Source organism: Diabrotica undecimpunctata, chromosome 10 (assembly GCF_040954645.1).
Source record: "Diabrotica undecimpunctata isolate CICGRU chromosome 10, icDiaUnde3, whole genome shotgun sequence".
NCBI lineage: Eukaryota > Metazoa > Arthropoda > Insecta > Coleoptera > Chrysomelidae > Diabrotica > Diabrotica undecimpunctata.
Genome location: NC_092812.1, coordinates 52745244 through 52771520, shown reverse-complemented (window position 1 = coordinate 52771520; position 26277 = coordinate 52745244). Strand labels below are relative to the sequence as shown.

The 26277-nt window shown below is 29.7% G+C and overlaps 1 protein-coding gene across 1 annotated transcript; it reads left to right on the top strand.

Annotated features, from left to right (window-relative positions):
* Positions 1-421: 421 nt before the first annotated feature.
* Positions 422-15930, top strand: LOC140452269 (ubiquilin-4-like). The gene is made up of 4 exons (XM_072546422.1): positions 422-815; positions 1959-2160; positions 7564-8738; positions 9471-15930. Exons 1-4 carry the CDS (start codon positions 645-647, stop codon positions 9660-9662), a joined length of 1740 nt encoding a protein of 579 aa, XP_072402523.1. The 5' UTR covers positions 422-644; the 3' UTR covers positions 9663-15930.
* The last annotated feature ends 10347 nt before the right edge of the window (positions 15931-26277 follow it).

The window sequence follows — 26277 nt, the reverse complement described above, 5'->3', positions numbered from 1 at the left end:
AAACTAGAATTTATAACAAGTGAGGCTAATTCATGTCCGTTTATATGAGACAGAAACAACAAAAAGATAATTATTGCTTTGTACGTTGTTGACAGCTTTATGTAATTTAGAGTTAGAAAATTTAATTGAAGAGTTGAAAAAGGAATTTAAAAATAATGCACCCTAGTCTTTGTGAAAACTAACTCCTAACACTAGTTTCCTTATTATATGAAGTCCATTGGGAAAATGCAGCGAATCTAAGCGTTTAATAAAATAACTAAAAGCAAGATATTACAATATATTATACGTCATTGATTACAACCTTGATCATTATTATGGAACATCAAATAGGTTAGTTATCTATGTCACAGTATATTGTGTCTATGTTCACAAACACAGATTATACATCTAACATGTCACATGTCATATTAGTCAACTTCACAACTTCCTTCTTTGACCGTTAACAGACAGAAGCTAACAGTTGTACCGATAAAGTTTTTTTAATATTCAGTTTTTATAATTATGTCAGCAAATAAGGTAATGGCAGTTTATTATTTGTAAATTTCCAAGAATATATTTGAAGTTGCAGTAAAATATTAGATAATATTATAACGTAGATTTGTAATAATCTTATAATACGAATAAAATACTAGTCATCCAACAACATGGCTGACAACGTTCCGGTAAATAGTGCAAGTGGAAAAGCTAAAGAACCAAATCAAGACGGGGATAAGGAGGAACAGAGTGTTTCATCCAAGCCCAAAATGAAAATATTTGTCAAAACCCCGAAGGAAACAGAATCATTTGTCGTTGATGAAAACTGTACAATACAAAAGGTATGTTTCAAATATCATACATAACCTATATGCAATAAAGATTTATTTTTTTCCAATTTTAACAAGATATGTCCATAAACATGTCTTGCTATAATCCTTTTATTACTAGGGGGGTAAATACGGATTTCAACAAATTATAGAACAACAGATATTTCATGTTGTTGCTGGGTTGTTTTGGATTTCTTTGGCTGCATTTAAGTTTGTTTCATTGTGATTCAGAACAGTATTAAGTGTTAGTGGTTCCTTGTTTTATAGATTTTTTGGGTTCTTGTTGGCATTGGAAATTTGTTTTTGAAAAATTTTATTTCACACATCAGCTACATTGTTATTCGATTTTATTTGCCATTGCATCACTAAGTCCTGTAGTTGACTCTAAGGTTTTGGATGAATTCAAACTCATAATAATATGCTCAGACATTGAGGAGCCAGTATAAAATTAAATTCAGATTCTCTTGGTTCGTTTTAAGTGCTTCAACAAGGGATATTGTTGTTAACATTTTTAAAATCAATTAATATAGCATATATAGAAGAATTTAATTTAACAACTTATTATGAATGATCTAGATGACTAATAAAGTTCAAGAATCTTAATTGTTGCAGTATTTGTTTGTTTTTATCAAGTTAATTGTTATAGGCATATTTTAAAGGAGACACATGTCCAGAGATAATGTAATCTCTTTTTGTTGATAGTTTGTTGTGTTGTATCTGATTTCATATGAATAGCTTATATTAATATTCCTAATAACTTTGGAACAATTAAAATTCCTGTTCCAATATTGCTCTAGTAGATTTTGATTTACTTATATTTTATTAGATAGAATATTTATATGCACTTACTGATATTTTTCAGTTTTAAGAGTTTTGGTTTTTTCCCAGTACTTCATTTGCTATTTTTTAGTACTTCTTCTCTGTGTGTGTTGCCTGTGTACATTTTTTCATTTTTACAAATAAACTGCAAGAATATGATTATTTCCCTCATGTTTATGATTTCTATTGCTTATTATAAATATATGATAGTATTACATTTTACCATTTTTATCTCATCCATATCACACTATTATTGGGTCTCTTCTTTTCTATTCTTACTTTTCTTATAGAACCTAGGGTTGAAAGAGAAATCAAAACAAATCTTTTTATTTCCAGTTGAAAGAAATGATACAAAAGAAATTTAATGCAGAATTGAGTCAGTTGTGCCTAATTTTTGCTGGAAAAATTATGAAAGATAATGAAACTTTGACTCAGCTTGGAATCAAAGATGGCTTTACAATTCATTTGGTAATAAGAGGTGCTCAAAGGCCTGCCAGTACTGCTACAACAACAGAAAATATTAATACTCCACCTGCAGGTAATTTATTATATTCATATTCAGAAAAGAGCCATTTGATAAATATTGAAAATATGAAGTAACAATTATATAACTGTTTATTTATTGGAGGATGTTGAGCTTATGATAATCTTAACAATAATAATAATCAATAATTTTATACTTTTCAATTACTACTAGTTGTATTTGGACAAAATCTTAGGTCTCCACCATCAGATTCTTTTTGTAACTAGATGTTTATGTAAATATATGGTTTATGATCTAAAAAGCTGAATAGAAATCTACGGTGCAGGGCTCCATCTTCTTGATCATTTTTTTACTAGCTACTTTAGATTTTGAGCAAAAATGTTAACTGGCTTCAGTAACAAATCCTTTTAAAAAACCAGAGTGAACAATTATAAAACATTTACCATCATACCCTTCTGGTTTACATACAATTTTAACTCTGCTTGTCAGGAAATTGTTATATTTTCCCTTTGAATAAATCCAAGTTTCGTCTAAAAAAGAAAATCTCTGGGATGCACACTATTAAAATTTTTCATATATTTATGAAGAAACTTTGTTCTTAAAGCAGCAGTACTGGTGTGCTTCATTAATGCCCTTCTGTTATTGCCCTTTTCCTATTATATATTTTCGTATAAGTCCTAGTTCTTTTAAAAAATGCTAATAGATGTTTTGCCAATAAAAACAACTTCTTTATCCCTTATAATTCATTACTTACACTTTGCAGTAAAATGTTTTTCTAAAAAAAAAAAACAGATAAGTACAGGATAAATAAATAACACTGTTCTAACTTTCATCAGTCTTTTTTGAAATTGATACTTACTTTGTTGGTAAATATTGTATTCTGTACTGCCATTTTTGATCCCTTAGATAGATTGGTTGTCTTGTTTTTTGGACTAGGTCTATTTTGGCCTAGCTTTGAAAGAATATGATTATTTTTTTCTTTTTTATAATTGTATATATTGTCTGTCACAATATTTTTAATGCAGCAACTACAGTTTGTACTAATTTGCAGTTCCTGTGGCAGGTGAGACAAATGGTCTCATCTAATACAACTTGACATTGATTGTTTCAGACTATAAATTTTATCTGATATTTCATAATATGTTTTAACTGTGTTCACTTTCTAAATTGTTTTAAACTGTAGATAATTTTACATTTTTATGGTTATGATTTCTTGTGTTTTTAAATATGTGAACTTACTGTACAATTTACTAGCAGTTTATTAAAATAATGAATGGTATTCATATCTAGATTTTTTGAAACTGAGTGAGACATTACATACATTCTATAATTGGTTCCATTCTATGATACTATATGAAGTGTTCATGAAATGAGTTTTGAAGGTGTCTCATTTTAGTTATTATCCTTAAGCTGCTTCCCCCATCAACCTGTATGTATTCAATAAAATACTCACATAGTCCAATATTGGTCTTCAGGTGGTTTTGTATATCTTTGCAGCTGGTTTAATACCAATTCTTGGATCTTGTATGTGAACCCCTCTGAAGTTGACAATTTTTTGTATGATTTAATGTACCTTGATTTAGTATTGTTCGCTAAAACCAATAATGGACAAACTGTGGACTTATTTTTGCAATTTTCTTTTCTAATCAAGAAGTGTTTTAACAGTGAAAACCTCAACTGTTTTCCATTCATTAGGAAAATAATGTATGCAGTGGTTATATATTTTTAAGAATGGACTGATGTATATGTGAAGCTATTTTCTTTAACCTTTTAACTGTAACCTACTAAACGATTTTGTAAAATCACAGGAGCCACGTTGCTGACAGTTAATAGGTTATTACATTTCTACTAATGAAATCATATCCTGGTGTTGTATTTTTGTCAAAACATGTTTTTCTTCTGATATGACTGCCATGTTTCTGTTATTAGCCTGCAGCTAAAAAAGTTACTGTACATGTTTTTGTTCATTATCATAGGTTCTGGAAATCTAAAAGTTTCTACATAGGATTCTACAAACAATTGTAACTTTCTCAAAATAGACATTGTTCATTTTTTATATTATCATAATGTGAAATTATCCATTTCCTTTTTTTAATTACCTTATTAGTGCCTGGATATCCTTATTAAAGTATCCATCCTTAAAGTCTATTAAATGTGCTTTTTTTAAAATCAAAGTACATCCCAATCGACAGCTTTATTCTTGATAGGACAAGCTTCCTCATAACAGTTTATTATCACATGATTTAACCAGTGTGAGGCTGTTTAAAGTTTCTGTGAGGTTTCAATCGTATAATTAATGCCATCAACATTTAACCTTACATTGTTCTTGTATGAACACCAGTACGTTGATCGTCCATCTAAAATTTAAAAACAACTGCTATAAAATACTATTAGAATTAATATAGAATTGGTCCCGAATGCTCGCGCGACCTTGAAGTAAGTAGGAAGAGCGGAGCGCACCAAGCAGTTAATCTGGCCACTCAAGAGGGGCGGGTGACATCAGCTGTTTAATGGGCTTTTCTCAAAACCATGTTTTTTCAACTAAGTTTCACTCGTATTTCGAAACTATTGCGCTTATCAGGATGAACCAAACATCTTTTTACTCTTTAGATGTCTCTCTCTGGTCGAAACTACAATCAAAATTTTTTATTGTTATTTAAAAAAGTTATAAATAATTAAGTGTCAAAAAAGGGTCAAAAAATTCAAATTCAAAAAGCCATTTTGTTTTTTTTTGACGGTGAAAGTGTTTCATTGTAGTTCTTACCATAGTCAATTCGATACAGAATATGAAACGGTTTTGTTTTTTTTTGCTTTCGGATGATTTGTTTCCTAGAAATGATGACACTGACTAACAACAATATAATGTACTAAGGATGGAACATGTTGATATTATATCTAGCTGATAAATGACGGAACTGAGGTCACATTACTAACTACAATTTCGGACGTGACCAGACAGGTTATTAATTATTTAAACCGGTGATTAATTATATACTGATTTTTTAATGTTAAACAGGTAACAGTGTGAAATCAATAGTTTAATGTATTCTTTTTGGTAAATCAATAAATTCGTTAAATTTTTAATATTTTGCATCCACTTACATCAGTGGCGTGCGATAAGCAACTAAGTACCTGTAAAATATGTATGTTTTATATGTTTTTATGTAATAAAAAATAATAATTTTTAAATTTTACAACTTTACACGTCATTATATCTTTTATTCAAATGTAAATAATGGTAAAAATAAATAATTATTGTAAATTATATATTATATATGTACCAAAAGAAATTTTTCGTACACCACTGACATTCTGGAAAGATCGGCCATTGTTACTAGCTATTTTGGTATTTAATGGTAAGTATTTATTCATATGTTCCATCCTTAGTATATTATATCGATGCTTACCAACATATTTGACGAGTTTGGACAGCCAGTTTTAGAGCTCCCATTTTGAAAAAAGAAAAAACTTTTTTCAATTATTTCACCTATAAAAAGTTTGATTTCGAAATATCTTTTGTACTATAAATAAATTAAAAAAAAAACATGTTTTTTGGTCATGAACCTGGCCTTAATAGCTGTCCGTAGATATTAATAAGTAATATGTGATCTTTTACAGTGATCTGAATGCTTAATTCTTTACTCTCTATCAGTGGCGTATTTTAAATAATTTATTTAGATAATTAATTATCAAATAACAAATATACCGATTGTTAGTGAAACAATTTTATTCTAGTCATAAATAGACCCCTTCTACATTTTAGAAAGTTTAATAAATAGTTGAATAAATAATCCAACAATGAAAATTACTTTGAAATTTAAATTACTGTAATTTAAAATGATCGTTATCGTACCTAGCATATTTAATACAAAAATAGTAAATTTATTCTTAACCGTTTTGCATAAAATATGTCTAGTACAACGATAAAGGTATGTATATTTAACACGAATTTTTTTTTACTGGCAGTTTAACTTACAAATCATCGGAATCCCGGAAATTCATCGAGTCTTCTGGCTCGTAGGCGATGACTCTTACAATACGTTCAATAACATTTTTCGTTATCTCATCCAATTTGCACATATTCTCTTATATTTTTAATACGTCGGTAACAGCATTCTCCCAAGACTTCTAGGCCCACGTCCCTTCATTTTAGCCCAATTTACTTCAATTAGTTTCAACTTGCAATTGTAAGGTGGTCTCAAAACAATAATACCATGAAGTTTAGCCATTAAATCAACAACATATTGACGATATCTATCACGATACTCCTTGAATATTTCCATTAGTTCTGCTTTAACCATATCCTCTGTAAATTAAATACATTTTTCGCGTAGCCAGCTCTGCACGACCGATTTTCTATGTCATCGTTGAAATGCATTCAGCAAGGCGGCTGTGATAAGATGCATTATCCACTACTATGACAGAATTATTATTTACACACTGGATAATGTTCTCAAACCACTTTTCAAAGCATTTGAAGTTCATATCTTGATGATAGTCCCCGGTCTTCTTCGATATAAAAACTATGCGCTATTTTGTAGAAAACCAGTATCACTGCCAATCTGGACGACACTGAGATGCTGGCCTTTACCTGCCAATGCTGTCGATAAACCTTTAATCAAGCCTTGCCAAGCATTTATTATTGTTTTATATTGCCAAACTTTACCAACCATATGTCCGGCGTTAGCCTATTTCACATAATTTCAGTGTTCCAGTCATATTTTTTAAAGAAAAACAAATGTACCATTTGGTCAAATTGCTTGCCACAAAGATTGACGTATCGATTTCCGAATTGGAAATCGGTACGTCAAACTCATTACAATCAGTTGGGGGATTTAATTCCATTTTAATAAAATATTTAGACCTAGGGAAGTACGAAAATCACGGAATAACAAAGGTACCTACAGAGACATTACAGTGGAATTAATTTCTAAAAAAATAATTAAATCCTAAAAAAATATTGAAATAAAATATTGAATAGAGTATTCTTACTTTGATGTTAAGAATGCCAACAACCTTCCATTTAATGTATTTTCCTCGAAAATACAGTGGCTTAGAATTTCTCACAATATAATTCAAAAAAATTGCCTACAATATTTCTGTGCAATAAAAATAACACAGATTGGAATTTTAGCTACTTACCTGGACTGAAATGTGCATAAACTTGTTAACAATGTTTTAAATAAATATTTGAATGCAATCTGTTTATTGATTAACTGAAAACAGTTAAAATGCTGATTACCAAGTTTTATATATTCAAAACCAATTTGGCCAAGAATACAAAATATTCCCAGAATTGGTTAAAAACATGTTTTTTGATCACATATTCATTGCTTGATTTTGGCTCTATCCTCTTCATACTTTTACGATGCTTTTAATCTTTTAAAAACTTCACTTTCACAAAGTAATGAAGTTACTGGTTTAAAGGCAATACTCAATAATACATTTGTATTACAGATCCATATGGGACTTTTTCCAGATTCAATATGCCAAACCTTGGAAACCTTGGAAGCCTTGGAAACCTTGGAAGCCTTGGAAACCTTGGAAGCCTTGGAAACCTTGGAGGCCTTGGAAGTTTTGGGGGTACAGATGGCCTAGCAGATTTTAGTCGTATGAATAGACTTCCAAGTATGGCAAGCATACAGAATGAAATTCTTCAAAATCCAGAAACATTGAGAAATATTCTAGATAATCCTGTTGTGCAAGGATTTCTTAATGATCCAGAACACATGAGAAATTTGATGACCAGAAGTCCTCAGATGCAAGAACTAATGGAAAGAAATCCAGAAATTAGCCATATGCTAAATAATCCCGACCTATTAAGACAAACAATGGAATTGGCTAGGAATCCATCTATGTTGCAGGAATTGATGAGAACTCATGATAGAGCTATTAGTAATTTAGAAAGTATTCCTGGAGGTTATAATGCTCTACAAAGAATGTATCGTGATATTCAAGAACCAATGTTATCAGCTACTACAGAACAATTTATTAGAAATCCATTTACTGGATTAGTAGATAATACATCAACAAGTAATCCTCAACAAGGTCGTGAAAACACAGAGCCATTACCCAATCCATGGTCACCATCTCAACCGGCATCTGGAAACAGAACAACACCTGCTAATAATGATACAAATCCGTTGGGAATGCCATCAATGGCAAGTTTTTTTCATAACCTTGCGACTGTCATGGAAGGCGGTAATCTAGATGATCCTGAAATGCAATCTTTTCTTAATATGTTTGTAGAAGATCCTGAGTTTTTAGACTCTGTGCTGCCTAGAAATCCGTACATTCCTTCCGGAAATACGCCATCAGACTTGGGGAACTTATTGCAAAATCCAGACTTGGTTAATTTACCGTCAAATCCTGAAGCCGTAAATGCATTTAATCAGATTCGAGAGGGCATGGAACTACTTCGTCAAACAGCACCAAATTTTTTGAATGCACTTAATATTCCAGCAGGATTTAGACCACCAGCAACAACCACTAACAGCGACAACAGTACTACCAATACAACCAGCACTGCTAATAGCACCACTACTGGAACTACCACAACTACAACTTCTTCTAGTGGACGCACTAATTTACCAGCTACAAATACTACTGGTTCTCAACCATTTAATGTAGAGGTAAGAAATTATCTTTTTATAATTTCCCACTTTTGTTTATTCTGTTCTTATTTCTTAGTAGATACAATTTTATGTGATATCTCCCTTTCTCTCTTTCAAAACACTTTTGGGCTCCTAATTATGCCTTTCAATGTTGTCTTCGATCTCGCTATTAGTACCATGTTGTCAGCATAATTATGACAACAAATGTTCAATGTGGGCATCTGATCAGTAACATATAAAAAACAGATTCCAGTCATGAACAACCTTCTTTAATAAGTTCATTCAATATTACACAGAGAAAAGATATTTTTTCTCTATGTAGAGTGCAAAAGATGCTGATTCAAAGGTAAACTTTAGAACTGATGGATTCAACCATTACTTGATGGAAATTCATTTTATATATATTTTCAAAACTTCCACAAAATGTATTATAATATCTTATCACTACAGCTGTTGCAGCTAAAGCACAAAACAAAATCGGCTGTATGTCTTCAGTTTTTCCGTCAGCTATCTCTCATATACCTTTAAGAACCTTCAACAATCTGTAATAAGATTTTTACATGTAATCAATTATTTTTCACAGATTCACTGGGGTACTTCTTTTAAACTATTTTAGATAATTTCTCTTGGTACTCTTTGTGAAAGTTTTCAGTTTTTTAATCGTTTCATTTCCCTTTTTTTGTTACAAGTCATGTCTTATTAAAAAAAAATTGAAACAAGTATAATCTTTTTATCATATTTATTTTGCAGGTATTTGCTCGTATGATGCAAGGCATGAACCAAGCGCCTCCAGAAGAGAGATACCAGGCTCAATTAGAACAACTCAGGGCAATGGGTTTTATGAATAGAGAAGCAAATTTGCAGGCATTGATTGCTACATTTGGAGATGTAAATGCTGCTGTAGAGCGATTACTTGCACTGGGGCAGCTATCTATGAGTTAACCTTGTAAAGAATAGATTCCCAAAAATATGTTCCCTCTATGTTTTATTTAATAGTTTATCCTTGTTTTAAAATATAATTAGATGGTTTAATGAAAAGTAGCCTTGAGATGCCTTGTTTTATATTCCCTATTAGTTGGGCTGCTATTGGTTAGAGGGCTTTGTATTTTTTATCATTTAAACAAAATAGGGTTCACTTTTTATACAATCGGATAAACTGCTTAATATATAAGAAGAATAGCGTAAATAATTCTGAGATTTAACAAAGTCATGTCTTTGTGCTCTTTAAAATACTCTAAAGAATGAGAAAATTTAAAATAGGTGTGTATATATAACATATTGTTGACCTCTACAAGTTTATTGCTATTATAAAAATTACCTTTTATTTAAAATTAACTAGGTATTTAAAAAGGACATATCAAGGCTATCATAATCAACATTCTAGAAAAGCTCTGACTGAAGAAAAATCAGCGATTATTTAACTAATATATATGTAAACAGTTTGTGACATCTCAACTATTATTATTTTAGTTTTCAAATCGACAGGTGTTCCCAAAATACATAGCAATAGTTTTTAATTAAATCATTCAAGTTAACGGGCCATTTAGAGTAGAGTTTAGGAAAATGTTTAAATGCAATCGGTTTGGATGGCATCTAAAATGGATTGGGAAAACAATATAGTTTTTTGTATTTATATTTTTTCTTTAAACCTGCAGGTTTTTCAAGAGTGTTGATGGTTTTATGTTAATAGTTACGACTTAGAAGTTTACATAGACTTTCAAAAAATACATTTGATCACTTTAACGATTTCAAAAAGCACATACACAGTGTGGTCTGTTCTAAGATATCACATTAAGAATATATAAAATTACCAAAAAATATTCTCAAATTATGTATTTCTTTGCATTGCCCTTATGTGATTTGTATTGGATATGCTTCAATATAAGTAGATAAGTTGTTTCAGTGCAATTGATATGATAAATAAGAATAATTTAATGTATTTGGGATAAAGAATGACATTACTTAACGTGGAGTTTCAGCCTTAGAGAATTATTAGTATTTGATAACAAGAATAGTAATAGTGTAATTTGGAACAATAGCTTTAAATTTTAACATTATTTATTTATTTTAATTTTTTTTAACATTTTAGTTATTAATAGCATATTTTACAATTTGTCTAGTGGTGAATGATCTAATTACCAGCAATATATTTCTTTTAAATGTGTTACGTAAGATATCTTAGATGATGACGCTATAATTGATCAAAATGTATCCTATATTGACTAAATATAAAATACATAAACTGTTTTCAACTCAAATTAAAAAAAATCCTCCTTAATTTTTAGGTGATTCTTGGCAGTATAAAATTGACTATTCTTTCTGAACTTAAGAGGTTATTGCAAAATTTAGATTTCGATGCTCTCCTGCAAAAATTGAATGGAAGTACTTAGTTACTTATGAATGTATTAAATATTTCTGTAATATTATGACTATCAGCGCCACTAACAGCAGATTCAGTACTACCAACACTGTTAAAAGCACCACTACTTCGACTATCACAATCATAGTTCAACTAATGGACTCGCTATTCAATCGGCTGCTGGACTACTGGCTTTCGACCATTTTTAGCTGTCAAGATAAAGTTAATCTTACATATATAGGCCCAATAATAAATGTAAACTTCTTTTATAATTCGTATCTTAATTTTAAATGGACTCGATCCATTTTTTTGCGTTTTTTGAAGCCATTGTTTCTTTGGGTATCAAGAGACTAAATTAGAACAACTAGAGTCAATGGGTTTTATGGATAGGAAAGTCAATTCATAAGCATTCATTATTGACTTGTGGAGATTGACTGTTGCCATTGAGAGGTTAATTATACTTATTAAGGCGGATCTTTTTCAATAAACCTTCAGAATAGATTCACAAAAATATTATTTTATATTTAATAGTTTATCCTTGTTTTAAAATATAATTAGATAATTTAAGAAAAGGTAACCTTGAAATGCCTTTTTCTATTTTGATTAGGCTGTTTTGGCTCTTTTAGCATTTCTACAAAATGAAAGTTCATTTTTTTATACAACAGTTCTGGATAAAACACTTCAACAGAATATTGTATATGAATATCTCAGTATTCATAAAAAATTCATCTCTTGCTGTCTAAAATACTTTTGACTAATCAAATTTGAAGCAACAATAGATATTGTACATATTGATGAGGCCTTTAAGGTTATAAATGTAAATGTTTGTCTGATTTACATTTTATTGACAATGGAGAAATTTACATATTTAAAAAGGACATGACAAGGCTACCATATATCAACATTCTGGAAAAAGCTGTGACTGGTGTAATTACATCTAACAATTCGCTATTTACGACTATATTGTTATATAACTATTTTCTATAGACCATTCAGTGGCCATTATATTTTTATGAAAAAATTCTAGTCACAAAATGTTTTGTTATTAACGATTAACCGATAAAATCATTTAAGGCAACGAAACTTACGTTTTGGTATTTTGGGGTCAAAAATATTAACCAGAAGGCATGGTGGGGATTTACTACCAAGTGAGTAACTCAATACTTAAAGTATTACTTGCAATTTTTTCTACCTAATTTATATTTTTAATATGACGATTTCAAAGAAATGGTAAATCGGTAAATTATTTTTATAATAAATACTAAAACTGCATAGAAGTATCGCTATAATAAAACAAGTATTTGAAAGATCTGTATGAATATGAAAAGTGTAGTTTTCATAAATAAATTCGTTTGTGAGTTTATTTTGTTTAGTTAATATTTCAATTTTGTTCAATTTTAAGAATTTTAATAGCCGCTTATATATTCTGATAATTTTAGTTGTTTGATGGAATTAAAATGCTTTCTGTAATATAAGGAAAGTTAAAATAATCACTATCTTGAAAGAAACTTCAATACTTTAGGTAAAATCAGCATATTCGAATAAATTGTAAAAGGTTGCATTGATAACTGAATTAAAAGAAAAATGTCAGTTGAGTAAAGTGCCGGTTTTTGGAATTTTTAAATAACTTTTATCAAGTGTAAGTCTCATAAATTCGTCTTAGATATTCCTGCTAATTTTTAACAGTTAATTTACATATTAAAGTCGGTATAACACGAAAATATTTATCTCTGTCTGGTGGAGAAACATAGTTTTTTAAAACGAATTTTGTAAATTTAGAGATATGTTCGTCATTGCGTGTGCTCAAGATTGACATTTATTCTTATGTAGCTTTTTTGTGAATGCAGATTATTTTCAAGAGTGTTGATTGTTTATATTATTTGTTCATAGTTAAGGTTACATATAGCAGATATATACGCAGTTACTGAAACATTCCTTTTATGCTTGTTTTAGAGTCTTTAAGAGTGCAATTGATATGATATATAACGATAATTAATTTAATGTATTCTAATAAAACACTAGGTTACTATCAGTATTGGTGTAAAGTTCCTGTCATGGACTGTCTACATGACAAAAATTAGATTTTTAGGTTTTGATAGAATGTTTGTACAGATTATTGTGTATTTGAAAATTATTTTATTATGTACAGATTAAAAAAAAGTGATTACATTATACAGTTATGGATTTTACAATAATTCGTCAAACTAGTTCACACAATCAAACGTTTATCCGCCCTTGTACTAACGGCTAAAGGTGAGTTTTTCTTCATCCTTTTCTGGCTCTATCGTATATTTTCAGTTCAGGTGATTCCTGCTTTTTTATTGGTCATCTGCGATATTACGCCAATGTCTTTTGATGTGCTTTTTTTTCAATTTCGTTTCTTCCAGTACTATTTTTGCTTCATTATCCGTATTCGCACTTAATGGTCAATCCACTTTATCTTCAATGTGTCAGTTTTTGCTATATTTGCCGCCTTGAGATCGCCTTTCTTATTACCGCACTTTCTATCTTGACCAAACGTTTAGCACCCTTCAATTTCTGATAATTTTTAATTCGTAATCTTTGCTTTGCTGTAATGAGTCAGCTTAATACTTTTATAATAAAATTTTTAAAATCATCATGATAGTGCTCAAAACGGAATAAACCTTTCAAAGTAAAAACTTTTAGCAACCACAATATTTTCCGTAGAATAATATAATTGATTTCTGATTTGATTATGATTGATTTGATATAATTTTTGATTTTGTACAGAGAAAATTTATTAAAATATTCCTCATTACTGATAGAACCTGGTGTTTCTCCTTTATATATTACTGTGGTATTCATTTTTGCATTATTTGTGTGCATCTATAACAGCGAACAACAGCTAAAATCCCATCGATCTTTAAGTTTATCTTTTGCTATAAATAAAAATATATTTGATACGGTTTTTATCAATAAATTATGAAGAGTCCCTATAAAAGTTAATAGAGTAATTTAAAGTCAACTATTTTTCGCTGCTTGTTGCACATCAGAGTCGCAAATTTAAAGCAAAACCCATATTACGCCCCGTATTAATAGTAAAATTTTAAAATAATAGTAAAATATAATTACTCAGAAGCTGGAAAAGATTGCTATAGAATACGGGGAAATTTTAGGCTAGATTTTTTTTGACTGAATGCTTTAGAATGTTTTTATTTATTGTTATATCTTATATAACAGTACATATGTTTGTTTCATTTGTGTAAATAAATGTATTTTCATGTTCTTGCATTTTATATTTGATTCATTAAAATTTATTGAATTGATTAAAAAGAATATTTTTAAGTTGAATATATCACCCAATTCGTGATTTCAATCTATTCCTATTGTATTGCAGGTTTATTTTAAATTTGATGTCTGTTGGAAAGCTCAATATCATTATTTATATATGTCATATTTCTATTTCAACAGAAAAACTTTTTAGTTATAGAATTTGTGGTGACTATTTTTAAATCATTCTATTTGACTGATACTCATTTATTACTTATTTATGTTTATTTAATTTTAACATCATAACAAAAGTAGATATCAAAGCTACTAGCTAAAGCCAATTGTTCATATAATTGAGCTCTTTTTTCGTTCTGTCCTTTTTTGACTTGGTATAAAGTTATATAGATGTCAGTATATTGATTTCAGTAAAGTTAAAGTGTGTTCTATTTTCATTCAGTGGTTATATCTGAGCTACTGGCTACAACTCTTGTTCTTGCTGCATCAAATAAAGTCTTAGTAGTATTCTTTTTGTGGATATTACTCAGTACATAGTATACATTACACAATTTTAATAAATTATAAAAACTATTTGAATAAAAACTTTATCTTAAATACAATTTTAAATATGAATTATATGTAATGGTGGTTCAAATACTGGATGCGAGGACATAATCGTACAAATTATTTATTATTTGCTAATATTGTATGTAAAAAAAATAAGCAGGTGTATGTCGGGAGTGACCTTGTTACTGAAAATAAGCTTATTGAAATATTGTTTATTTGAAAGTGATATCTGTTTATATGAATCTGTAACAATGGGTTTTAATGTTTATTTTGCAATACACTTTAACTGAATTATTAGTTTTACTCGTATTTTGATGTATTTTCAGAAATCTAAAAGTGAGGTGGTTTAGTTTTAATGTTTTGAAAAAGGTGGTGCAAACATTTGGAGCTATGACGATATTTGTCTTAATAGTAAGAGTGATTCAACGATGCTCTGTCCATAACAGATTATTCAATATTCATTAGTTTTTGAGGTTTGTGGATAATTGAAATCTTTTGATAAATATAATCTTCCTGGATACGTGTTCCAACATTTTCGGCGTTGTAGACTCTTGAAATATATGATCCAATAATTATAGTGTACATATCGTAATAGTAAATCAGCTGTTGTAATAATATTTCTGATTATCCATATTTGTCTAATATATTTTGGAAACTCCTGTAATCTTTAAGGCCTAAATTTAAATGTTCCGTTAAATAATGTACGGAGTTTGCCTCGATGGCTCACGCTGTAGACAGTTAATAAAATAAATGCTTAAATCACGACAGTAACAAAATTACTAATGTAAGAATACCCCAAAAATAAAAAAAAACTCAATAGGTTTCTTTTAAATGTTTGCATCGCCTGAACTAGTATTAGTGTTACCTATTTGAGAAAAGATGAGGATATGTGAAAAATTAGATTTAAAAATAGTTTTGTACCATTTTAACAGGAGATTCTTGACTCTTTTGTAAACTAATACTAGTTTTTACAATATATTTATCAATATATAAAATTTCACCTATAGAATGGTGCATTTCGTTGACTTATTTTGAAATAAAAATGACTGAATGTTAGATGGCTTTTTATTTATTTAGTATACTTCACTATAATATGCCTAATTATACAGTGATGAGTGTCTTACCACCCGGCAAAATAGCGGAAAGGATAGAAGACAGATTAAGTTGTGAGATAGTACGAGATAAGGCTAGTATTAGACGTGTCTGTTTTACTTCAGTCATAATTATACGGATGACCTCGAAAATATTTTATTTTAATAATTTTTGATGTTAGAATAAATGATTAAATATATTAAGATATATTATAGTAAAAAACATTAATTATTAGCGATTTTAAATTATAAATCTTTAAGTTTATTTAATAATAAAAATAACTCAACTGAAATATTTGACTAAACTAAAGGTAGGTACGTTTGGTCCGAAAACAATTATTGTATGTAAAATTGGAGTAATAGTTAGAGACGTTGTCTATTGACAAGAAGACTGGGGTTCAATTCACACCAAGGGTAAAATTTTTGTTTTACTCAATCAAAAATAATAGAAAATATGATACATATTAGGTAACAAGTTTTCGAAAAACTCATTATTTACAATTTATTCTTATTCCAATGTTATAAAATAGAAATACAAAATATTTCAAATTCAATTCCAGTTTTACAGTCTTCAGTTGTGAATGGAAAATAATCCATTGAAGACTGTTTAATGTCAAGTCCATCACTAAATTCTCACTGTTAATATCAATTCCTCTGTACAGGTAATGATTTTCAAAACAATTGACGACATTGGAATGGATGCGCGCGAACAGCTACCTGCTTTATAGCTAACCAAATCATCAAGCCTTCAAGTTATCAAATAATAACACACCGAGAAGTGTTATTTGCGGTAAACAGAAATTTTTTATTGAAAAAACAATTCGTGAAAAGGATTTTAACGGTCGAGGAAAAAGTGCAAATTGTTGTCTGGCATCTGAATGGATTATCAGACAACATGATTAGACAACAATTTGTAAATATGTTTCCAAATAGGCCGGCTCCATCACGATCAACAATTCAGTCTATTATACGTAATTTTTTTACTTATGGATCCGTGTTCGCTCCAAGAGGAGTTCGCAGACGAAGGGAGGTAAATCCAGATTTGGAACTAGAAGGAACTAGAACAGAAGGGACACTTTGATTTGTGCAAGTATTGAGCAAAATCCCGTCCCTATAAACTTCATAAATCCAACGAACAATTCCCTGGGGATCAATATAGACGTTTAGAATTTTGTCAAACTGCAATGGAAATGTCACATCAAGATGAACATTTTTTAGAGAACGTTTTGTTCACTGATGAATGTACGTTTTCATTGCATGGCCGTCACAATTCAATCAATGCTAGGTATTGGTCTCGAGGAAATCCTAGTCAGATTTATGTCGCTCGTACCCAGTGTCTTCGAAAAGTAAATGTTTGGGGAGGCATAATAGGGAATCATGTCATTGGTCCATTTTTTATAGACGGTATGTTGACTGGGCGGAAATACTTGGAACTTCTGCAAAATGAAATTGTCCCAGCCCTTCGTAATTTACCAATAACTTTCGATTCCATATGGTTTCAACACGATGGTTGTCCCGCACATAATTCTCGCATCGTCAGTGAATATCTCAGTGCGACTTTTCCTAATCGATTGATTAGTGACCACGGAGATATTTTTTGGCCTGCGATCTTGCACCTTGTGATTTTTTTATTTGGGGATATATCAAGTCCAAACTATATGAGAGATATAACGATGAGAATTTTATAATTCTTTAGTGACAGTTTGGGTTATTGTTCTGCTGCTAATGAAGGCTTATTTGAACATATTGTAAATACGTTTATTTACAATATTTTTTTATTTTTGTAGAATTTTTACTTATTTAAACATTCTTTAAAAGTTCTTTTAATTTTGAAGAATTTTTACTTTATTTTCGAAAGTACGACGATACTGTTTTGTCAATAAGATTTTTTGTTTTAACTTTAAACACTTCTAATACTAGTAACGACTGACATAAATGTTTAATGATTCAAAGCAAAGCGATCTTTGCATAATTTCAAATTATTAAAAAAAAAAAGAAAATCACATGTGGGTTTTGAACTCTAATCGTCTGCGATGTCTGTGTCGCAATGTCGAATTCTTACCACTAATCCACGAAGGATTTATAATTATTCTGTCACAAGAGTGTACGAAACTCCTCAAATCATAGTAGAAATTATTCTTGGTTAATAATTTAAAACTTTAGATTAAATAATCACTATTAATTAAATTATTTTATTCACATTTTTGCTTTATTGTGGTCAATCAGTTTTTACTTTATGCGAAATTAAAAAATGGAAATACGTCACACATTCGACGTTACTCATAATAATTATGACCGAGGTGATTTAGCTCGAAGCTAACGTCTAAACGTGTGAGACTATCGCTAGTGATAATGTAATGTAATATAAATTATAGGTTTCTCCGATTATTTCTCACCTCTACGAGTTTCATCTCTGTTTATTTCACAAGGTAACTGTGTTTTCTATCTCTTACGTTAAAAAGCCGGGTGGTAAGACACTCATCACTGTATACGAAAGAAGAAATTCATATAAAGAAAGAAGCGATTAAAAAATCTTGAAATAAATATTGATTTTATTTTTTTCAAAATCCTACGGCCTAAAAAAGGAATCAAGTCGTTAACACTTAAGGATCGGAACTTGGAATGTACGAAGGATGTACGAGAGCGGCAAAACCCATAACATTGTAAGAGAGATGAAAAGACTAAAAATAGACATATAAAGTAATAGCGAAACTCGCTGGACAATGCGATGTACTTGGATATAAAGTTTATGACATCAGACTAGAAACAACACATCACAGACGTAACAACTAATGATATCTGCTTTATGACACAAGCCGTAAACAGGCATCTATAATATAATTTCATAAACGTCGCATAGATACAGCAAGTGATATTGACAAAAAAGAGTAGTTTTAGGCAGCTACCCCGTTTTGCTCATCTTTCCAAAACAACATTTTCAATCGTACGTGGGTGCTAGCCTCCACAAGAATTTCTTCTCTATCCATTGTCTTCGTCCGCCAAGTACCTACTAACAAGTTTTTAAAACTTTATTACAAAATCTCTATTGAAGAATATTGAACACATTAAGAAATGATAATTTAATGAACATAAAAACTTCAGTCTTTAAACAGATTTATATTAGTACTGATCTGGAAAACGATTAATCATTCATTGTAATCCATTCACTGTGACGAGCCATAGATGCAGTATAACGAAGTGCTGGATCTGGTTCAATGAGACTTTTTAAAAAACCAGTAAAAGAAATAGCATCTACTCTTTTCCATTTATACAGGGTGTTTCAAAAAGGTATGTTATAAATTAAATCACGCATTCCGGGGACAAAAATAAATTGATTGAATCCAACTTACCTTAGTACAAAAGTGTACACAAAAAAAGTTACAGCCCTTTGAAGTTACAAAATAAAAATTGTTTTTTTGCATTATCTCCTAAACTACTTGACATTTTGTAATAAAAATGGACACGTGACTTTCTTGTTCTGAAAGCATTTTTCATAAAAAAGAAACAACATTTTGTCACAAGTAGTTCAAACAACTTTGGAATCACACTTATCTTTCTGATAGGACCACAGTTTTTAACATTAGACTTGTCATCGGATTTATGTACTGGTGTGACAAAATTGTTTTCCATGTGTTTCGAAAAATTCCAGTTACAAGTGACTGATTAAACAACATGCAAATGGGTTTACTCAAAGTATAAACACACCGTATGAGAAAATAAGAAGAGATCTTATCAGGGCTGTGGCTCAAGTTATCCTTGAACTTTGAATATCTAAAACTACCTCTGCAAGAATTTTATAAGGTATAGACAGGAATGTTAACAGCAGCTAAATGATGAGAATCAGAAATTTTACCAACATTAAAGTCGTAATTAATGTAAACAGAAGAAAAATGAGATGCAAAAACATTAGAAAGGTTAGAATATATCAGGAAAATTCAGATAAAATAAGTAACTAATGATTACATGTGTCAATGAAATGTAAAAGAATTTTTGTATCAAGAATAAGAATAGAGTACCAGAGAAATAGACAGAAGGGGCCACTAGGGAAAATTGAGGTATATGTATTTGGGGATCCAACCAGATTAATAACATAAAAATTATTTGGTGTTAATGGTTCAAGCTATTTAAAAACACAAAATATATATTAAAAGCACTTTTGTAAAAAAGCCAAGAAAACAATTTGAAACTTAAGAAAACGTTTAATGATAAAATAAAATTACACACATTATTTATTTAAATTCTTCCATAGTTAAATTATAGTAGTTTAAACTTCTTCGATGTTCGGGAATATTTTACCTTCTTTAGATAGATTAGATAATTCACAGTGCATAAAATCATTCACGAACAAAAGATATCCCATAGAAAAGGAGTCTTCAGTCGCCACAATTTTTTTTAATTTAATATGGACCTGAACAGTGATACAAAAACACGAATAGTTAGATGGTATGCGGTTTTCACCCTTTTATATAGAGCAAAAGCCTTAATCTTAATTGGCTCAATATTTATACGACTAATAGATTTCTAAAATGTGTTATCGCTGCATGCTTTGGATATCATAGACTGATTACATAAATATAATCCAAGAACACTTTCCCACAAGCGCAGCCGACAATGAAGACATAGAAACATTCTACGCCGATTTAGAGCAGATTGTGAACACCCGACCATTTTTTTTTCTTGTACAAATTCGACTAGTTTCTTTTTTATTGCGCTCTTCAAGTCCATGTCCTTCAATTAAATCTTCGCACTTTTTGACTACTTTGAAACAAAGTTCATAAATGACTGAATGCCAGTATATACATTACTAAACACATTATAGAAAGAAAACTAGAAACAGAAGAATAGCTATAACGATAGATTTATGCTTAATAAAGTTCAATAGTACTAAAAGTACTACAAAAATGATATATATATATATATATATATATATATATATATATATATATATATATATATATATATATATATATATATATATATATATAGGTATATATAACAGATCAATTCTCGAAGTTCCCCTGAATGCAAAAATACCGAAAAGTTTTGAATTCGTCTTTACGTATTTTTCTATATTTTGTTCGATAAAAAATAAAATAAAGATAGCTTTAATTCACTAATATTTATATTATTAACGAACAAAATATAGAAAAATACGTAAAGACGAATATAAAATTTTCAAAAAGGTCTTTTTTAGGGGTATCTAAAATCTTCTACCCTATCCATAGGATATAACAGAATGGAACCAATGCAAGACAGCTAATTAACACAGAAGAAACTAGCAAATATTTAGACGAAAGAGTTAGAAAACATGAAGATTAATCAAGAGAAGAGCAGGCTATTAATAATAAATACTACAAAGAAAACAGACAACAAAACAATCAAAATCAAATAGACAAATTGGAGATAGTAGAAATATAAGATTAGATATAGATCAGAAGAGGAAAACTTTTACAGTAGATGTAGAAAATGGAAACTAAAACAGCTGAGCAGACGATTTGTACAAACACAAGGATTCTATATCAAACATTGAACAAAAATTCTATACTAATGGCATAGGAAGAAACAAACGATATACTGGTTGCCGACTACCTTAAAAGTCGAGACTAAAAATTTTTGGTTTCAAGAATTAGTAATTTTATATTTTTATTTATCTTTAAATACGTAGCAAAATATAAAAACAAAATTAATTTGTTTATTAATATAATTATTTTATTATTTTGTATATTTGAATACCTAACAATTCTGGCGCCATCTATCTTTCTTGAAAATGTATTATGATACTACCCATTTCCTTTAATCCACCTAAATTGTAATATAAAAACAGCTATGCAAAAAACTTTAAAAATACAAGTAAACATTGCATAAACAATAGAGCATCAATAGCATTCGGAATTCACTTCGGGCACCGAAAGGATGAGCGGCATTATAGGTACAGTGATGTTACAGATTTCTTTTTTCTATTCCTACCGGCATTTTGGTCATGTTAATATTACGTCCATGATTTAGGTATTTTATTTTAAATTTGAAAATTAACCGGGTTCTTTTAAACCGTAAAATTGTGGTACACACAGTGAAAAGACAGTACTTTGAGATTGTTTCTTAATTATGCTAAATAAGGCAATATAATGAGTAAATTTGGTCGTTATAAATGTTGCAATGTATAAAAAATGTACTGAAATGGGTTTAGTAAAAGGTAAGTGATTGAAATATTTGATTTTAGGGAAAATTTTAACATGTACCTAATTATATATTTCTAGTAATTACTCTCCTATTGATACTATCTATTGAAAACATTGATATATTTATTGATATATATTTGTATTTTGTATCAAATTTTATTGCAAATATTACAGTTTTTTATAACATAGTATGTAAGTAAGTAGCTATTCTTTTTCAATACAGGTATTAAACATTTGTTGCTGTTTCAGCCCTAAAATTAGATTCATCTTTTCAAGGGACGTCTTAAGACTCCTTTTATCCTTCTGTTTGGAATTTAATGTTTATTTAGTGAGTTGATTTCTATCCATTCTGTTTATATGTTGTATTTTCTCATTGATTGAGTTGATGTGTTTTTTTACTTACTCCTTTAGTGAAACTCTTACTCATCTTATTTAGTTTGTAAATGGACTTTTACAGGTGACGTTCATAAATCTAGAATAACTTATTTTATCATACATTTCATTATTTTGAATTTTTGTTTAAGATATTGTCTTAAGCAGATTGGGTAAAGATCTCTTATAGTTTCTTTTTATAGTAGACAGTATATCTATACACTCGAGTATCATCTACTTGGCTTTGGTTTCTAATATTCCTAGTATTTATTCAAAATGTATCTTCTTGTATGTAGACTTAAGAGCGCATTCTGTAAAATTTCCGCTAAAATAATTTTTTTAGAGGAATCCACTAAAAGGTTTTCAATTAAATATGGCAATATTTCACCTTGATAGTGTACTACGTGTATAGCTTATTTTAAGTTCTCATTTTTTAATTGTCTAGTATTCTATATGAAATGATAAAATGCAATATTAGGTTCAAATTCTGCATTGGGTACCATGAATGGATCATCTTTTTTATTAAGACGCTTTAGATATATACCTAGTGAGCAGTTATCTTAGTTCTTAATAAGTAATGATCACTCAAACAAATACTTTTTCTGGAAACTCTTTTAAAACCATATTTCCTTTTGGTCTATTTTTCATTTTGTTTTTATTTTGGATTCTTTTGGTTGAACAATTTTTAATTTTTAATTCTTGTATGTATGCCTGATGCCCATTTCCAACTTTTTTAAATTCTAAGTAATGCAAAACATCTGTATGTATTAACAAATCTTTTCTTTGTTACAGCACTGTGTCGTTAATATCGGGCGTTATTATCGGTAAAGGTAAGAGTATGTTTGTGGTGGAGATGTGAGGTACATAAAACTTTAAATAATATAAAATGAAATGTAATATTATTGATATAATAATTTAAGATCAAATATTGAAATATTTATTAAAGATAGGGACTCCACAGTGTATGAGTTAGAGTGCGATTTTGATAACTGTGAGATGGGATCATTGACAGTTTCTGGGTCAATAAGGGTGACTCATCTGTGAGTCTTTCGAGACTCTTGGGTAAGTTGTTCAAGGCTGATCCAGGTAATTCCAAAAAGTTGTCTGAAAGTGGAATTTTGATATGAAGAAGGAAGTGGAAATGAAGAAGTGGAATAAAAAAAAGATCAACGAAGATGAGGCGAAAACTGTAATTGCTAACATACAAGAAAATACATAATAAAACAGCAGCACTAGTATTGATAAGGAATCATCAAAATTCTCTCTTCAGACGACTTAATGGCTAACTAATAGAAACTGTTTTGTGATGGCGTGTATGTATGTCAGAATGAGTTGGTCGCCGCCGGAATAACAAGATGTCCGGAGTGTCACACGCGAACTGGGATTCAAAGGACGCAGAGAATCGCCAATTTATGAGTATTGGATGCTGATACAGACCAGCCGAATAGGTGATATGGTTCTACGGAGACTTTGTTTTAAAGGTATGTTTTAACATTCTTTTTAATGCCGTTAAAGTAGATGTTATCGTTATCTCATTTAAAAATATTTATATGTACTTTCTAATATGTTCAATTTACTTTGTTTAATATTTATAGTACCAGTTTTGAGCGTGGTTTCCCGATATATATATATATATATATATATATATATATATATATATATATATATATATATATATATTGGATTTGAAATTTCCGCGGGAGCTATATGTGGTTTCAGTTGTTTTCCAGGGTTGACTCCGCGTTAAGTAGTTTTGGTTTTTTGAAAAACCATTGTTTTGGCGACGTTTCGGCAAGGTCACACTTGCCATTGTCAAGTCAGATTAGTTCTGCGTCTTCTTGATGTTTCAGGAGAACTGATCTCTCGGTCGCTGCACGCTCTGATTGGTCCCGTGCGCAGAGTGGGCGGGGTCTTTTTCGCTATTTTAATTTCTATGTTTTTCTGCAGAATTGGTTTCCACATATTTGGAAATCTTTGGCATCATCTCTGGTATTTAAATTTTTTGGATGTTTTTCGATCTCTATGGCTTCCCTGATTATACGTTTGGTTTTATTTTCGATGTTGGCTAGCATTGTTGTTCCATTCAAGTTTTTTTTATGTCCTGTGTTTATGGCATGTTGTGCTAGGGATGAAGTCTTCTCTTTTCTTTCGATGACGATTCGATGTTCTTCTCGTCTAACTTCGTCCTTCGATTTGTCTGTCCGATGTATGATTTATCGCAGTCCTCACACGGAATTCTGTATACACCTTGATTTTCCAATGCAACTTTTGTTTTTGCCGATGGTAATATGGTTGCGATTTTTCCATCGGTATTAAAAATAGTCTCTATTTTGTTTTTTCTTAGCACTCTGCTGATTTTGTCTGTCGTACGCTTTATATCGCCAAAACAACGGTTTTTCAAAAAACCAAAACTACTTAACGCGGAATCAACCCTGGAAAACAACTGAAACCACATATATATATATATATATATATATATATATATATATATATATATACATATATATATATATATATATATATATATATATATATATATATATATATATATATATATAAAATAAAATTTTATTTTGGGGTTGCAGTCATTAATAGGGCAGGAAAGTGAAACTCTTTGTTCTTTATCTAGCTTTCGCAAAATTTATTTGCTTCTTCAGGATATGCTAAAATATGGTATCAGTAAATACAATGAAATTAAAATTAAATAGCATTGTATAAAACTAGTATAAAAACTTACAACATGAGGTTAATCCATTAAATTTTCAAATTTACAAAACATTAAAACTTAACTTATTAAAATTATTTAGTTATGTAAGTACAATATTTTAATTTTATTTAATTTTGTACAAATTCATTATGACATTGATTATGTTGATGTTTGATTTATGTCAGAAAGACACTCGTTTCTGTTTATTATATTTTTTGTTGTTGATAACTAGCTCTTGATTGTTATTATGGTTACGTACAAAGTGGCGCCAAATATGAATATTTAAATTTTTTGAAATTATAGTATTTATAGTCAGAAAATCTAATATTAGAAAATTATAGTATTATTTTCGTAAGACAGAATGTAATTATAGATATTGCTTAGTTTATCAATATCAGTTTTTTTATTAACGCATTGATATTTATTTATGCATACCATTTCTAAGAATTCTCTTTTATTTAATTGGTTTTCACGTCTTAATATATTAGTTTCATTGAAATTAAACGAATGATTTTTATTAATTGCATGATCTATTAATGCACACGTATTTTTATTATTTCTAAGGTCACTTTTATGTGATGTTAGTCTGCCTATTAGATTTCTAGATGTGTGTCCGATGTATGACTTATCACAATTTTCGCATGGTATTATATAAACTACATTTGAGCTTTCCATAATGCTAATAATATATATTTCCATAATGATAAAGTACTTACTCTGTTCTGTCTGCCAAGCAATACAACGCATGAGCTACAACCTGTGGACAGATCTGTTTTCAAATCTTTCAAATCGTTTTGGGACGATGAGGTTCTTCGTTTTTGGATGAATAATCCTGAAAGATCGATAAGAAGCACAGTCTTTGGACGAATATTTTCAGAAGTTTGGGTTAAGGCTATGACACCAGAAAATATTATCTGCGGATTCAAAGCTACGAGAATTTACCCTTTCAATCCATCAGTGATTCTAGAGAGCGCTGATACACCTTCATGCATAACCAAGCTTAAAAATCCTAACGATAAAAATGGAAATAAGCAAGACTTAAACACTTCCACAA

What these genes read in the sequence shown, in the direction of transcription:
- LOC140452269 (XM_072546422.1), top strand. Translation starts at nt 645, where the DNA reads ATGGCTGACAACGTTCCGGTAAATAGTGCAAGTGGAAAAGCTAAAGAA. An exon ending in AAAACTGTACAATACAAAAG is followed by an intron (nt 816 to 1,958) that starts GTATGTTTCAAA and finishes TTTTATTTCCAG; the next exon opens with TTGAAAGAAATGATACAAAA. An exon ending in CTCAACCATTTAATGTAGAG is followed by an intron (nt 8,739 to 9,470) that starts GTAAGAAATTAT and finishes TTTATTTTGCAG; the next exon opens with GTATTTGCTCGTATGATGCA.